The sequence below is a fragment of the Odocoileus virginianus genome, chromosome 3 (assembly GCF_023699985.2).
Source record: "Odocoileus virginianus isolate 20LAN1187 ecotype Illinois chromosome 3, Ovbor_1.2, whole genome shotgun sequence".
Classification (NCBI taxonomy): Eukaryota; Metazoa; Chordata; class Mammalia; order Artiodactyla; family Cervidae; genus Odocoileus; species Odocoileus virginianus.
The window spans coordinates 56,259,989-56,277,308 of NC_069676.1; the positions used below are offsets into that span (position 1 = coordinate 56,259,989).

The 17,320-nt window shown below is 39.8% G+C and overlaps 1 protein-coding gene across 6 annotated transcripts in view; it reads right to left on the bottom strand.

Annotated features, from left to right (window-relative positions):
* HTR4 (5-hydroxytryptamine receptor 4) overlaps positions 1-17,320 on the bottom strand; it is a 183,062-nt gene that overhangs the window by 52,039 nt on the left and 113,703 nt on the right. For 4 of the 6 annotated variants that reach the window (XM_070465611.1, XM_070465610.1, XM_070465609.1 and 1 more), the window contains exons 5-7: positions 6,357-6,510; positions 5,406-5,447; positions 2,545-3,113 (exon numbers count right to left, since the gene is read on the bottom strand). In XM_070465611.1, coding sequence (XP_070321712.1) covers positions 2,545-3,113; positions 5,406-5,447; positions 6,357-6,510 — 765 coding nt within the window. The remainder of the gene's footprint in view (positions 1-2,544; positions 3,114-5,405; positions 5,448-6,356; positions 6,511-17,320) is intronic. The other 2 variants (XM_070465614.1, XM_070465612.1) reach the window with 1 other exon arrangement.

Here is a 17,320-nt window from a genome sequence, read left to right on the forward strand (position 1 = left end):
CAGAGCAGTAAAAATAGTACAGTTTGTAATAGCAAAAGATTGGAGACACCTACATATCCATTAATGGGAAATAATTAAATAAAATGTAATATGTATTTTTAGTACAGAAGATTATGTAACAGTTAAAAATAATGAGTTAGATCTATATGTCTGAGTGGGATGATCTCTAAAATGCATTGTTAAAGAATAAAAAGCAAGGTCCAGAAAAGTACACACAGAATGGCTCCATTTATGTAAAATGAAGGGAGAAAAAAATCTGTGAATCTGTATGTTTTTATGAATGTTTGTAAATTGAAAAGATTATAGACTAGTGGTAATTGTTGTCTAGGGGCTGGGTTAGTAGGATAAAAGCTGACTTTACTTTTCATTGCTACAGGTTTTATATTTCATTCATTCATCTGTATTTGTTGATGTCCTACTTGTGGGATTTTTAGGAAGAACACACATTTTTCTTAGATTGAGTTAAAATAGTCAATCTGGAGAATTAATTTTATGATTTGTTAAATTATACATCAAGCAGCATATTGTGCATTTGTTACGTCGCAGGAAATAAAACGGGCAGGATTCCTGTCCTTGCAAGGTTCACACTCTTGTGGAGTCAAATAGCTTTCTCTTCTCTGTATAGACTACCTCCACTCTTACAAGATTCTTCACCTCCACAGTGAAATACTTGATACCAATTTCCTGTACTTTTCATGGCCTCAGGAAGAAATAAATATAAGGAACAAAGTGTGAAGGATATATACATAAGCCATCTCTAAACTGCTCTCTCTGCTTAACAATCATGCTGCAGATTTCCAAAAGGAGGAGGGATAAAATAATATAGTATTAGTAAAATAGGTTTCCTGGGCTTCCCTAGAAACCCTAAATTCTATGACAGTGTGGGGAAAAGGCACCAGTTCTAAACAACTGTCTTAGTAAAGGCACTGCTAGAACAGACTCTCTAAATAGTAAGCAACTAAGCTTAAATCACTAAAAGCTCTCTGGCACCCACACAGTTCTAATACACAAACTTCACTTTACTGTAAGATCCTTTCTGCGACACTCATGAAGGCACAGTCATTATTTATAAATAAGAATGCCAGCCTATAGAAGTATCCTTTGAGGCCTTTCTACCAGCTAGAATCTCAACATCATACTAGGATTTAATTGCAAGTCTGTTCACACCAGTAACAGAAAATTGAATTTATGTTTCTGAGAAATCTCTGAAGCAAAGTATTGATATTTCATAGAAATTCCTATGTTTTCTTCTTTTCTTACACATGCAAATGAAAAGTCCCCAATTTTCAGCTGCCAAAACAGCTAGATATTGTCATCATCAGAAAAATTAAATGCTTGTCTCAGAGAAGGAGCTGCTGTGTGGAAATTCCTGTGCATCTCAGGACAAAGGAAAAAAATGTTGTTAATGATTCATCTTTGCTAAAGGATAAATGTACTTATCATACATGGCTTTTCACAGTTTCACAGCTAAGAAAAACTGTAAGCCAGGGCAGCAAGAAAATTATCAGAGTTGGGAAAGAGGCATCATGCCTAGTCACTGAAAATCAACTCCAAATTTTCTCCTACCTCCATCAACCTATGAGACCTTGGGTAAATCACCTGACCTTTCCACACTCTTTCATATTCCAGTGCCTTCCTCATGCTGCTCATTCTATCTGGAATGCCTTCTTTGACATCTCCTCCAAGGCTGAATTCTTATAAAATGTTGTTCTGTGAAGTTTTCCCTCATTCCCTTAACCAAATCAGCTTCTTTCCTACTCGTATCCCCAGTCTACATTGTCCATACTTCCATTATATCATTTATCACATGGCATTACTATTGCACATTTATCACTTTGTTTAATTTTAGCTTATCATGTTATTTTATACCCATCTTATGGTATCAGGTTATATGCTATTAGTTCTACTCCTACTAATATTTACAATATTATTAGTAGTATTATGAGCACTTTCTATGTGTCAGGCCCTATATGATTACCCCTAATTGTCATAAAAGTCCTATATGATGGTGTTATAATTATTACCATTTTTTACAGTTGAAAAAAGTAAAAATCAAGAAAGATCATGCAAATGATTAGTAGTGGCACTGAAGATCAAAATAAAGACTATTTTACTATAGCTTTAATTACTACCCTAAAATAGTACCTGTAAATAGGAGTAGATAATATATACTATATTCTTACTAGGTGTCAGATTCTGTACCACATGCTTTATACATAGTAGCTAATATGATTCTCAAAAAAGGTATAGAAATTGTGATTATGATTTTCATTTTTTAAATGAAATTAAAGGTTCAGGATGGTTAAATGACTTGCCTGAAGTCAAAGAACTCTGGAGTCTGGATTTGAATACAGGACACTGTCCCCCAGTGCCTAAGTGCTTATCCACTACTCTATTCCATTAACAGATGGGAGAAGTTTATTTTAATCTTTGAAAATACTACACAAATTTTTAAGAATAATCCATCTGGAAACAGAAAACTCAAAAGTTACCTCTTCTGAGTCATGCAAGTGATCAAAATCTAACAAGCCCCAGAGCACTCACCTTAGCACATGTGTGGATCCATTAATGGTTGTGGTTGAACAGGGGATAGTCTGGCCCAGAATGGAAGGTCTTCGGTAGCGTTCATCATCACAGCAGAGGATGATGAGGAAGGCACGTCTAAAAGACTTATTCAAGAAGGCGTAGAGAAAGGGGTTCAACCCAGAATTGATGTAGCCAAGCCAGAGGAAAGCGGTCCACACCTGCCCAGGAACAGTATAGTCTACGAATGGATCCACAATATTGGTGACAAAGAATGGAGCCCAGCAAAGGCAGAAGCAGCCCATGATGATGCACAGAGTCTTGGCTGCTTTGGTCTCTGTCCTCATGCGATGAGTGCTATGCTGGTCTGTTGGTTGGAGCCTGCCCTCTGTGGGGGCTCCTGCCCGTTGTAGCATCTGGATCTGGTGAGCATGCTCCTTAGCTGTGACATAGATGCGATAATAGGCCAGCACCATGAGGAGAAATGGGATGTAGAAGGCTACCACGGAGCAGGTGATGGCATAGGGCTTGTTGACCATGAAGATACAGTACGTAGAGTTAGAGTTCTGCTTGAACTTCCTTTTTTCTATCTAAGAGTTAGAGGGAAAGAGGAAGTGAGGAAGTAGAGCGGGGGAAAGGAAGAAAAAAGTGAATAGGAAGAAGCAGGAGAGGAAAGAGAAAAATTGTAAGAAAATACAAAGGATGAAAAAGAAGAGAAAAGGATGATTCGGAAGGTCAAAAGAAAGAGGAAAGGAATAGAGAAGGAAAGGGAGGGATTGATAAAAGAAAAGGGTGAGGGGAAAGAAAATGAAAAAGGTTTATCAGCAAAACTTTTGTTTTTCTTCTAATAAGCCTACAGCATATAAAACCATGACAGTAGAAAAGGAATATGCTTTTGGCTGCTTTGGGTCTTCTTATCTCTCAGTATTTCCATAAAAATCTTCTAGACTTTTGATAGGAACTAGAATAGCATAACTGAGGAAAAATGACATTTTTTCAATGTTAAGATTTCCAATTCACAAGCATGATAATTCTTTCCTTTATGTCTTTCAGAATTTATTTCAGTAATATTTTACATTTTTATATAAACATCTTTTGCCAGATTTAACCTAAATATTTGCATTTTTATTCTAATGCAAATAGTACTATGCTAAATTCATATTCCAAACTGTCTGCTGCTAATATATAGAACTCTGAAAAATTTTTGTATATTGGCTATGTATTCAACAATTTTGTTAAATTAGTAACTAATATTTCATCTTTAGATTCTTCTGAATGTTTTCCATGAATAATCATGTGATCTGCAAATAATGACAACTTCATTTCTTTCTTTCTAGTCTTAATACCATTTTTCCGTGCATGTTGAACTTAGTAAGATCTCTAGTACAATATTGAATAAAAATGGTAACAGTGGACACCATTGTTCCAGTCCCAGTTTTAGGAGGGGAGAGTTTAATATTTTACTATTAAGTATGACATTTGCTGTCAGTTTTTTGTCAATGCCCTCTGTTTGAGAAAGCTTCCTTCTATTCTTACTTTGATGAAAAATTTTTTAATTATGATTGTATGTTGAATCTTGTCAATGCATTTTTGATAGTAATAAGATGATCATGTGGGTTTTCTCTTCTTTCTTTAATTCATACAGTGGCATATAGTGTTGTATTACTGGTATAAACCTCACTTGCCTTGAATACTATGATATACTAGATTCATCTTAGGAACTGAAAGACTTTTCTTCCACCTATAAACTCTGCATGCTGATGGCTCTTGGTTATCAGTCTTCTCTAGGAATAGATCTTGGTTGAAGAGAGCTGTGTAACCCAGTGACACTTCCCCTCCTGAGGTCAGCCTGCATCCAGTGTGAACATACACATGAATACAGATATTAATAAAAATATGTATGATAAACAATATGCTATTTCATTCATTGTGTACACATTTAGTATCTTGTCTTATATTGTAAGGTTATAGTATACCTTCTTATTGAATTGACATTATTATCATAATAAAATCTCTTTATCTCAGTGTTACTTGCCTCAAGTCACAGGAACTGAATCCTATATTTCACCCAGGAACAAAGATTCATGATTTGCTAATTCAGTATTTGCAGCAACTTTATTACTATGAATAACAAGGATCAGCTACACATGTATAGAGAACACCTGGGTTATGCTAGTTTCTCTCTAGGCCAATTCAATGTGCAAATGAGTGAAAGATATGAAATGCAATTACAATATCATGGAGCAAACACTAAGCATGTTAATAGTAAGCAGATGCCCCATTCCCCAGTTACATGAATTAAACAGGGGATGCTTCTATCTCACTGTCACAAAAGAACACAGTTCACTAGGTTATTTCTCTTGGAAGTTCTACGTCAGAAGGTAAGAGTGTTGAGTTCTTGTTACAAATTTTGATGCACAGAAGCTTATACTTCCAAAGGTCTTCTACATTAGGGATTAAGTTTAGCACAAACATAAGGACATAGACTCTTGGGTCCAGTAAGCTTGGGCTTAGCTCTAGTCACCAGCACTCCCTACCAGTGTGACTTAACCTCATTGACCCTCAGTTTCCTGAGAATGATGACAGGACTATTTCACAGCACTGTTGTGAGTCCTGATTGAGACAATGATTAAATTAACACAGGGCTCAGCACACAGTAAGTGTTCAATATTTGCTGGCCATTATTATATTTATCCACTCATTACTAGAAATTTGGATTTCACTTCCCCCAAGAATGAAAAAACTGAAAGCTTGAAAGAAAAGGGATAGGATTTTAAAAAAATATCCATACAGTCTCCCTTGTACGGATCCCCTTTCATTTCTCCACTCCTCTGTCCCCAGCATTTCTTTCAGAAGCCCAAGGAACTCTCGTTCTGACATACCACATGCAAATCCTGGCCCAGTCTTGGCTTGGATATCCTTTCCTGGACAAAGAATAAGGCAAGATTAGGGGCTAGGAGGGATGGAGAGAGGAATGAGCAGCTCCTATTCTGACTGGTCCTCTTGGGTCAGAGCTCACTCTCAATCTCTCCTCCCCATTCCCTGGTCAGAGTCCTGGGATCCATCTTAAAGTAACTACCTGACAACTTCCTTAGGGAAAAAAGTGTATATATATATATCCAAACTATAGCTTTCAATCTTCAATGCAAGTTTGATATTGAAAACAAAGTATGTCAGAGTTGGAAACTCAAGAGCATCTAGACAGGAGTTGACAGATGCCTGCAACCTGTGTTTTCCTGCACTGCTCAAAGACCCTGTCCCCAATGAGGACCCAAGGATCTTCTCATCACAGCCCTTCAGGAAGTATCTCAGTGACAGAACTGGGCTCAGGGTCCAGTTCTGGACTCCTGGCCCATCATTCTCTGGAAACCTCCACCCCCATGACAGGTTTTCCGTGGGTCACCATAAGCCTCAAAGGGTCTCAGCATGAAATGAGATGAAGGTGTCTTGGGATACTCAGGCTCTGGAGTTTGTCTGCTAAGCTTTGAATACCTGTTCCACTATTCACTAGCTGTGAATTCACAGGCACATTACTTCACCACTTTCGAACCTGAGTTTTCTCAGTTGTGAAATGGGAGGAAATTATTATAATTTTCCCAAAGGGATGCTGCTGTCAGGATTACATGTATCTAGTGTACTACTTTCCGGCATACAGTAAACTTTCAAAAATGTTAGCCTGCTTTGTGTTGTTGTTGTGGTTGTTGTTATTGTTTTTATTCTGTCAGGATCTTTCTTAGGATACCCACCTAACCTGACATTGTTTGTTTATTTAGAATCCCAAGCAAACAAAGTTAGTCAGACAGCAAACCCATAGGGTCTGCATGAGTACTCACCAAATCAATTATTCCAATGTTATTCCAGCCTTGCATTATAGGGAGAAAAGAGATAAACATGGGGATGACCCAGCAGCCTCCCAGCATTAATGCGATGCGCAGAGGGGTCATCTTGTTCCTATAGACCAAAGGCTGGCAGCAGATGGCATAATACCTGGAGAGAGAATAGAGGGGTGGGTGCCAAGGGAAAGGATAGATGAGAGGGAGAAAGAGGAGGCATAATTCATGAGAGAGTTCAGAGGAGAAGGGAAATAAGAAGACGGAATAGTAGGAAAGGGGAAAATTAGAGGGGGAAGTAGAGAATGAAAATAAAGAAGGAGGAAAAAAGAACGAGAAGGGGGAAATTGGATGAGAGAGTAGTAGAGGAAGGGAGAGAGAAGTGGGAGAACAACAGAGGAAAAAAAAGCAATTGTACAATAAAATATTGTATTGTCCAGTGAGTTTCTGATACTATAAATATAAACTTTAGATCACACATATGAGAACCATTACCAGACATTGGTCCCATATCCCTCTTCCTCTCCTGATACCTGAGAAACTCAACATATACCGGAGAGTCTGCTCTGTCTCAGGCACAGACCTAACACTACCCTCATGCCTAGGAATTTTAAAGGCTACTGCCCAGCTCTCTGGACATCTGTGTCCAGATATATGCAGTCCTTTTGACAACAACGTGAGGTAACCCAGAGTTGGCCCTACATCTGAGCTCTAAGAACAGTATCTCAAACTTGCCCTATCCTCTTGATACCTACATACACTGAGTTGATGCTCTAAGTCAGTGTTCTTTCAATTTTGGTCCAGGGATTCTGCCCTTCCTCTCTATATCAGACTCACCTGAGGAGATCTGCTTAAAATGCAGATTTCAAAGATCTCCTGAAATAGAGCCTGAGGGGGAGGAACCTGCAGTTTGCAGTCTGACAAGTGGAAATCATCACTGCTGTTTGCTACGTATGTCCAGTTCCTGGCCTCCTTGTGGCCAAATGACTATTTTGGCCTGAGTCATGAATAAAATCGACATGTATTATTTCTGGACTGAAGCATTTAATTGTTCCTCTGATACCAAGAAAGTAAAGTTTCAAATATTTCCTGCTCCATCATATCCTACCTACTGGTAGAGACCATCTCATTCCCATTTATCAGGGTCTGATCTCTTTCAGGGGACTCTCTGCTCATGGTTTCCAGAGCTCAGATTCTGCCTTTGTTACTGAAAGTGAAAGTGAAATCACTCAGTCGTGTCTGACTAATTGCGACCCCACAGGCTGCAGCCTACCAGGCTCCTCCGTCCTTGGGATTTTCCAGGAAATAGTATTGGAGTGGGTTGCCATTTCCTTCTCCAAGGGATCTTCCTGACTCAGGGATCGAACCCGGGTCTCCCGCATTGTAGACAGATGCTTTACCATCTGAGCCACCAAGGAAGTCCTGCCTATGGTACTAGCTTTCTTCTTATCTCCAGAGAGAGGTACAACTTGCCCCACTCAATGATCTGGCCTCTAATTCCTAGACTGTTCCTTGTATGTTGTTCCAATCTTGGAGACCATTACTTCCATCCCCAGACAGTTTGCTGAATCTGACAAGAAGTGAAATATCATGGTAAGCCTATCAGCCATTTGTCTTTGGAAAAGTCAAAGAAAAAAATGCAAAAAGACAGCCTGGAGGGCTAAGTCTATTCTTTAAGATTTTACACCATTTAATGATAAGCCACCCCCTTATACCCTTCATTTTATGCAATTCAGTTTGTTAATTTTTACCACCTCTTCCTTTCTTTTCTTAATTTGAAGCCTAACTAATAGAACAAAGGCTATATTCTTTGACAAGCTGGTGGCAGGATGAATTGGGAGAGGGGGTGAAATGAGAAGGAGAGCCCAGTGTTGGAGCATGAGAAGAGAGTGCCATAGGATATGGGAGAGGAGAATTATACCCTTCCCCCCAAGGCACCAAAGAGTAGGTGACCACAGTGCGTCAGGGAACTCTCTGTGCCCAGCAAGACAGTGGAGTGTCCTGGTCTGGACCAGGGTGCAAAGAACAACAAACCAAAGAATGAGAGAGAGAGAGGATTACTCCGGAACTCATTTTCTTTATCTATAAAACTGACATGATAGCCAAATCTAACTAAGGCTAACTCAGTAATGGAAAGAATTATGATTAAGTGGAATTCTCTCACACTCTTGACTTACATAAGAAAGGCAAATTTTTCTGAATGGATGTATTAATAATCATCAGAGGTTTACTTACAAAAAAGTTGAAGAATTTGGAGTATATGAAAACATAATTTTTTTTTTTTTTCAAAAATTGCTCCCTTCCTCACTTCCTACTAGAGGGCCTAGATTAGCTAGATTATATATTGCTTTTGTACATTTACCATCTTCCCTCTTCTTTCTTGGTAATAGCATCCCAAGTCCTTTGGGAATTCTCTTTTCACTTGCTGTTGTATAGTTAGGAAAATAAATGATGTGACTCTGACTTTTCTAGCCAGGGAGTGACCTAATCAGACATTTTCCTGGAACGCTGAATGTCATGCAGAGTGATGCAAAGATGGGAAAGTCAGCAAAGGTCCCTCTATTCCCACAGCTGCCTCCTGTTCTTAGCAGGACTGAGAGCAGCTCCTGTTCCTTAGATATTTGGGCAGTCATGCTCTTGCCCCTTTAGGTTCTCAGTTCTTTAGTTCTTCCTTCAATTAAACAAGCCACCTCATATCTTTCCACTAAATTCCCTTTTTTCAGTTGATGTTATGGGTTGAAATGCGTTTCCCTCTCCCAAAAGATATGCTGAAATCCAAACCTTCAGTGCCTTGGAATATGGACTTACTTGCAAGCAGGTTCTTTAGAGAAGTAATAAAATGAAAATGAGGTGATTAGTATGGGCCTTAATCCAACATGACTGAAATCCTTATAAAAATGGAAAGTTAGAGAAGACAGACACACTCAGAGACAAAACGGCAATGTGACAGATGATTGAAATGATGCTTCAGCAAGCCAAAAAAACACCAAAGAGTGCCAGCAAAACACTTTGAAGAGGCAAGGAAGAATCTTTTCCCTACAGGTTCAGAGGGAGCAGGGACCTGCTAACACCTTGATTTCAGATGTCAAGTCTCTAAAACTGAGATAATAAATATCCTGTTGTTCCAAGCCACTCAGTTTGTGGTACTTTGTTATGACAGCTCTAGCAAAACCTAATAAAGTTGGCTAAAAGAAGTTTCTGCTACTTGTAACCAAAGTACCTTGCCTCTGTGAAAATGGTAATGAATGCCAGATATGTCCTTCATAGAAACTTTGTTCTAAGTAAGAATGCTTTCATTTTTATTCACTACACCTCCAGGTCAAAGCTCAAATTATAGCATCTCTTCATCCGCCAATCCAAAGAAGGCAATCAAAAAATAACTGAAAAAAGGTGCTTCCCTATCTTTGCTGAATAACTTATGATTTTTAAGGTTTGCAACAGGTACCAAGATACTGGGTAAAGAAAGACAAGAGACTTCAGGAATTTGGTTGGATCTCCATTGTCATGTAGATCCAAAAATTCAAAAAGGCAAAACCAAATCAAATATTTTATAGGACAAAAGGTATGTTTGAAGAGGCAAGATGAAGATTCTTCTGATTTCCATAAGTAGATATGTATGTTTAGAGGATTATGTTGGGAAGACAACAGAATTTACAGAAACGGACTATGACCACATGGTTATACTCATTGGTAAAGAATCCACCTGCAACGCAGGAGACCCCGGTTCGATTCCTGGGTTGGGAAGATCCTCTGGAGAAGGGAAAGGCTACCCACTCCAGCATTCTTTAGCTTTCCTTGTGGCTCAGCTGTTAAAGAATCCGCCCATAATGCGGAAGACCTGGATTCGATCCCTAGGTTGGGAAGATCCCCTGGAGAAGGGACAGGCTACCCACTACACTCTGGCCTGGAGAATTCCATGGACTATATAGTCCATGAGGTCACAGAGTCAGACACAACTGAGTGACTTTCACTTTCACTTTCTTTTCTAAGCCTAGTTTGGCCAAGGTGATTGTCTGATTTCATAGCATAATGAATATCATGTGGACAATAAGATCTCCCCAAGTTCTGCTGTCCAAACATTCAATGCATTAATTTGCATTGTTGTTGTTTAGTCACTAAGTCGTATCTGACTCTTTTGTGACTTCATGGACTGTAGCCTGCTAGGGTCCTCTGTCCATGAGATTTTCCAGGCAAGAATACTGGAGTAGGTTGCCATTTCCTTCTCCATGGGAATCTTCCCAACCCAGGGATCGGACCTGCATCTCCTGCATTGACGGGTGGATTCTTGCCTACTGAGCCACTTAACTTGCGTTGCCCTTGGCTACTTGGAGCTGCTGTTACAGAAATAATGGTGACAGGTTCTTTTGTCAAATTCAACTTTAAGAGGCATCCTGTGGATGCAGTACACAGCCTACCTATCACTTACACATTTACATACACAGTCTGTGCTCTGAACAATGAAGGACTGGAATAAAGTTGCTTGGAAAGTTCATTTCCCAGAGGAATAAGGTAGGACATAGTGACAGTTTCATGCACAGACAGCTGTAGAAAGTTACTCTTGCATGATGTGAGGTGGGGGCTTCCCTGGGGCTCAGATGGTAAAGAATCTGCCTGCAATGTAGGAGACCAAGGTTCAATCCTTGGATTGGGAAGATCCCCTGGAGAAGGGAATGGCTACCCACTCCAGTATTCTTGCTAGAGAATCCCATGGTCAGAGGAGTCTGGTGGGGTACAGTCCAAAGAGTCACAAAGAGTCAGGCTAATACATACACACAAACTGATGTTAGGTGGTGGAGCAAGCCTAGGAAAAATCCTTTATTTCCTACTATAAAAAATAACAATAAGTAAAGGGGGAAAAAGAATTTTATTTTCTCTGAACTATATTGCTGCTGCTGCTGCTGCTAAGTTGCTTCAGTCATGTCCGACTTTGTGCAGCTCCATAAATGGCAGCCCACCAGGCTCCCCCATTCCTGGGATTCTCCAGGCAAGAACACTGGAGTGGGTTGCATGAAATTGAAAAGTGAAAGTGAAGTCGCTCTGTCGTGTCCAACTCTTAGCAACCCCATGGACTGCAGCCTACCAGGCTCCTCCGTCCATGTGATTTTCCAGGCAAGAGTACTGGAGTGGGGTGCCACTGCCTTCTCCAAACTAGACTGAAATTGTGAATTACAGGTAAGGATGACTAAGAAAAATACTAAATTGTGTCTAAGTATGTGTTTTACTTAAATATTCTCCTCTACACTTTCAATCTGGTGTCATGTCCTACAATAAAAATAATATGATTTTTAAGTGACATGGAATAGAGACTTTAAGACTAAAAACTATAAGGTTTTTATTTGGAGCTCAAATTAAAGCTCTCACTTGACTTTGTGGGCCCAAGATTCTTACCAAGGCCTTGGGGCCCTTGAGACAGCTGTCATAAATAAGCCACCTCATAACCTTCTAATTTCTTTCCTCATATCTCTCCAATCTTTGCTTTCTAGCAAAGGATCCGGAAAAATAAACATCCTCTTGAAGGATGTAAATTAAGTATGTGAAAATCAATATCACTGAAAAAAATGATGAATAAAAATTGAGTTCCACTATTAACTGACTAATAAAGGGAGCTTCTTTAACATTCTAGCTTTGTTTGTAGATCAAGGACCAGATAGATATAAAAAAACTTGATTTTTACCTATCATGGTTGCTTTTAATACTTACTTTTGGATTGTATTACCAGTGTTAATAACAAACATATTTTTCCTATAATGAACTGACCCCCAAACACATGTGCAACATTGACAGAAATAGCTAGTTAAATTTGCAAGTTATTTGGAGTTTACAAAAAGCATGCTGAGTTCATAATAAGAGCTACTCTTCATTTCCTTACCAAGGAAATTTCCTACTTGTATAACCTCATTTGGTCCTCCTCACAACTACTTTTGAGAAAGGAACTATAAATGCACCCATTTCACATATGAGGAAAGACAGAAGTGTCAAGATTTGTCCAAGGTCCCGCTGGTGGTAGGAACCAAGCTGGGATCCGGCCCAGGTAGCCTGGCACAAGGGCCAGTACATTGACCTCATTACTGTCACTTCACTCTGTCACTCCCCTGAAACCCCCAAGGGATTATTCTAATTCTTTACAAGCCATTTTAAAAAACAATCAAAACATAAAAAATGTTGAATCGCAAAACTTGAAGGATCCTCAAAATCCCCGAGTCCCCAAATCTCATCAAAATGAAGCATATCCAAGCCTGCATGAAAGCATTAAGGACTGGGAATTTAACAAGTCCTACAACAGTACATTCTAAACTTAAGACTATCCCGAAGTTAAAAAGGTCTCCTTCAAAACTGATTTTCTGTAACTTCCAGTTTTACCCTCTCTCTCGAATTTAAAATTTCTATCTCTAATTCTCCTTCTGCACAGTGGTCCTAGATATCTAAGGAGAGCGTTTATGTTTCTCTTGAGTTTTATTTTCTGCAGGTAAAAATATTCCGAGTTGCATGCAACCCAGGTTGATTTTTCATACCAAAGTATATTTTGCAACATATGGAGACATATTTTGTGGTCATAATTGGAAAGGGTGATGCTATTGACATTCAGGGAGCAGAGGTCAGAAATGCTGCCAAATGTCTTACAGTGCACAAGACGGCCTGCTACAACAAAGAGTCATCTGATCTACAATGACAGAGGTGCTGCAGTTGAAAAACTTTGGTCTAGAGGAGGTGATTTTCACCAACAGCAGGGACTCTGTCCTCTGTATATGTTGGTGTGCCATTCCCTGTTAAGAATGGTAGCTATAAGGACAGCACAATTCTCTGGTGCATTCTATACAGATCAGAGAAGCCTAGAATATTACCTTCCGCTCTACCCACCATAACTTAACACAACCTACAGGACACCCAGCAGTACAGTATAAGAGACCTGCACCTTCTCAGAGCTATGATCTAGGACAGGCTGAGAGAAAGTCTACCCCTAACTGATTTATACGTTTCAGAGATGTGCCTGTTCTCAATTGTATCCTCAATGCCTAGTACAATGCTATATATAGAGTTATACTCACAAAAGGGCTGAATAAATAGTAAACCCTGGATCACTACCAATTAAATTAAATTACACTAAAATGTGGGACCAGGTTTTGAGAATGTGAAAAGCTGTGTCTATCAGAGGGATGAGGAAAGGCTGTCCCCAATAAGTGTCTTTTAAGTTGGATTTTGGGCTTTTCCAGTGGCTCAGCAGTAAAAGATTCTGCCTACAGTGCAGGAGCCACGGGTTCAGTCCCTGGATTGGGAAGATCCCCCTGGAGGAGGGCATGGAAACCCACTCCAGTATTCTTGCCTGGAGAATCTCATGGACAGAGGAGCCTGGTGGGCTACAGTACACAGGGCTGCAAAGAGTTGGACACGACTGAAGTGACTTAGCACAACACAGCACAAGGACAGTGGAGGAGAAAACACGATCCAGGTATCATAAAGAGCAGGGACAAAGACCTGGGACAGAAATTTTATGTATACACACATCCATCTATAAATACACATCCATGTATCCACATACACACATAAATACAACAGAGTACAATAGCTGGAAGGGAGAGTGTTTATATGGAAGTAGAAGGAAGTAAGCCTAAAAAAGCTGACTGAGGGGCAGATCTCAGTGCAATGGCTCTCCAGTGATGATGTGCTTCAGAATCACCTGGAGAGCTTGTTGAAACACAGGTACAGGTATATCTTGAATGGGGCCTAAGAATTTGCATTTCTGATACGTTCCCAAATGATCTGTTGATGGTCATCCGGTGACCACACTTTGAGACAATTGTCTTAGAGGTTTTTGAATGCTATGCTAGGAAGAGTCACCGAAAGTTTTTTTGAGCTGGGAAATGTCCATCACAATCAACACTGCTCTACCAAAGGAACTGAATTACAACAAATTCAAGAAAAGAGTGGTTGGTTCACAGGCTAGCTGGATAGTATTCATCAGAAAAAGCAATTCTGTCTCATCTGAGGACTAGGTTAATCCACTGGATTAATCTAGGTCTGTTCTCTAGACTTCCACTGGACAATTCACACCCTTTTTTTTTTTAACTGGAAAACTTTTACAAAGTGGTTAAGTAAATGTTTAAATGACAAATGAGGTTCCAGATGGCCAGGATTAACTAAAATGTAGCAAGCATATTTATAAAGTAATATATTACGCAAAACATTTCCAAGTATTGCTCACAAAACTCCATTAAAATCCCCTTTGGTAGACCAATCACTAGTTTCCCCAACTATAGCCATGTGTAACTGTGTGATAAAATTGCTTTTAAATGTCTCTGGGGACACAGTTTACTTTGACAACTTTTAGAAGGCAGTCATGTATTTTTAAGTTCCATGCTAATCTTTCCCACTCCTCTTGCAATTAAGGAAAATTCTTCCTCCTCACTTACTGCCCTTCCAACCACAGTGAAGGCAGAAGGAGCAAAGAGAAAACTTGGAGCCCTAGACTTTCAGAATCAGAGGAGATTTTAGCAGTCATCTTACATTTTTGCATGTGGCTACCACCAACTCTGTGGTCTTAGAATCAGTTACTTAACCTCTCCAAGACTCAGTTTCCTCATCTGGGACTGTTATGCCCAGCTCATTGACTGGCTGTGAGAATTGAGGAATAATATGTTTAAAACTTAGAAAGTTTCTGACACATAAAGCTTAAGAAAGAGTAATTACTATTTTTATTCCCAGCCCCTCTGACCTTACAGGTATGCGTGCGTGTATTCTAAGTTACTTCAGTTGTGTCAAACTCTGTGTGACTGCATGGACTACAGCCCACCAGGCTCTTCTGTTCATGGGGATTCTCTGGGCAAGGGTACTGGAGTGGGTTGCCATGCCCTCCTCCAGGAGATCTTCCCAACCCAGGATTGAACCTGCATCTTTTACATCTCCTTAATTGGCAGGCAGGTTCTTTACCACTGGTGCCACCTGGGAAGCCCTGATCTTCTATGTATATATGTATATGTATGTGTGTGTGTATGTGTGTGCATATATAAAATAAATATTATTGTAAACAAATTTAAATACATTTTGGAACTGGGACTCTAAGTCATTTAACAAATAAATAGAAGCCACTGAGTTCAACCTCTTTCCTGGTCATTGATTCTAAGAAACAAAAGGCAAATGAGTTGATCCCTCAAGGTGAATAGAAACAATGAGACCATACTGGCTACAAGCAGCCAGGTTGATTTGATGTAGCATCCTCTCATAGACTTAATCCAGGCCCAGCTTTTCTACATGGCATGGCTGAAGAACACATCTTGGATGATCCACAGAAATCAAATCTCCAATTAAGATAAGCTAAAGAAAAAAAATGTCAATCATGGGACAGAAGAGATGAAGTATCAGGTGGCTGATAAGACCTGGATTTTGGAATGGAATAAGAAAACAGAAACCTTTCACCACAAATATTTTCACAATTCCTAATCAATAAAGCACAATCATCTTTAAAATTTAGGAGTAAAGTGTTAAAGATCTTCGCTGAACCAGCAAACCTAGGATTTACAAGTGCATTTTGCCTTCAGCAAGAAAATCAGTAAGTTCTAGTCCCAAATATTTCATGCATGTTCCTTTTGATTTTGGACAAATATTTGGACACTACACATCTTTTTGTCTCTGTTTTCTTATGTGTAAACAGGGTATTGACTTACATCTGAGTTTTTATAATAGGTTTTAACTGTAATGAATTAAAGATGGTCACATCTCCCATCCAGGGACAGGACATCTGCATCCTTCCCACAGGGCTGCCCTGTGGCTGGTTTGACCAACAGAGTACATTGGAAGTGTTGTATGACAGTCCCTGGTGCAATTTTTAATAAGACTCTTGGTTTCTTGGAGTCAGGAGCTATCATGCAAAAAACCTAGCATGCATCAACATGAGATCATGAATAGGGATCACACAGACAGACAGAAGAGCCTGGCTGAGCCTCGCCTTCCAGATGATCCCACCAAGATGCCAGGTATATAACTAATGACCTTAGGCCCTCCAGGCCAGTTCAGTCTCCAGTTAAAAGCCATCAAGTGACTTCAGCCAAGCCGAAGCTTCCGATGAATAGAACTGTGATATCTAACAATAATTCATGGTTGTTTAAGGCACTAAGTTTTGGGATAGATGTTACACACAACCACAGAGGTAAACAGGTAGCATACAGTCAAGGGTCACTGTGGGGTTTACCAGCTGGGCAGTAATTCTCCTTCCAGGAGGTGATCCATATTTTTGTAGCAGAATTTTAGAGAAAGAGATTGATCTTTCTGCTCTTGATTTTGTTATATTTTAGTCCCTCCAGCTCTATTCTGAGGAGGTGGAGAACAGAGAAAAGCACCAGTAGCTCAAGAAGAAACTAAAGGCCTTTTTCTTGGCATCCCAAGAGGCTCGGCAAGCTGCCAGTCACCTGGAGGATCAATGGGGAAGACCTCACAGGGATATTCACCAGGAGCCAGGCACAGGAAGGGGCTGAGAATGCAGCCAGAGGCAGAGATAAAACTGTGGGTTCCAGTAAGGAAAAACTATAGGGGTGGAAGGACAGGGAATGACTGCTTCCTGTCAGAGATGCAGAGGGCATCAGATAGAGTCTTTGCACATAATCCCACATGCAATGTGCAGATTTAATGTTTACTATGTTCTTCTTGGTTAAACATTCTTCTGTACACTCACGATAAGAAAACTTGCAAGAAGGGGAATATCAGCTGTCTAGGAAGGTGTCTCCTGAGTTATTACTGACTAAAGGAAAAAGGATAATCCACTAAAAATATAACCTGCAAAAATCTTAGCAGGGTTTACTGAACACAGAGAAAGGTTTCCAAGGTATACCTTGATATATATGAATTGATCAGTCTGTCAGTAGACACTGGATGATTATCCCACTGACCCTTCCAGACTAAGCCCAAGGGTCACATTCCTTGGAAAGTTCTTCTGGCACCAAAAAGCTCAGGGGAGACTCTCTCCTGTCAGAGACGTG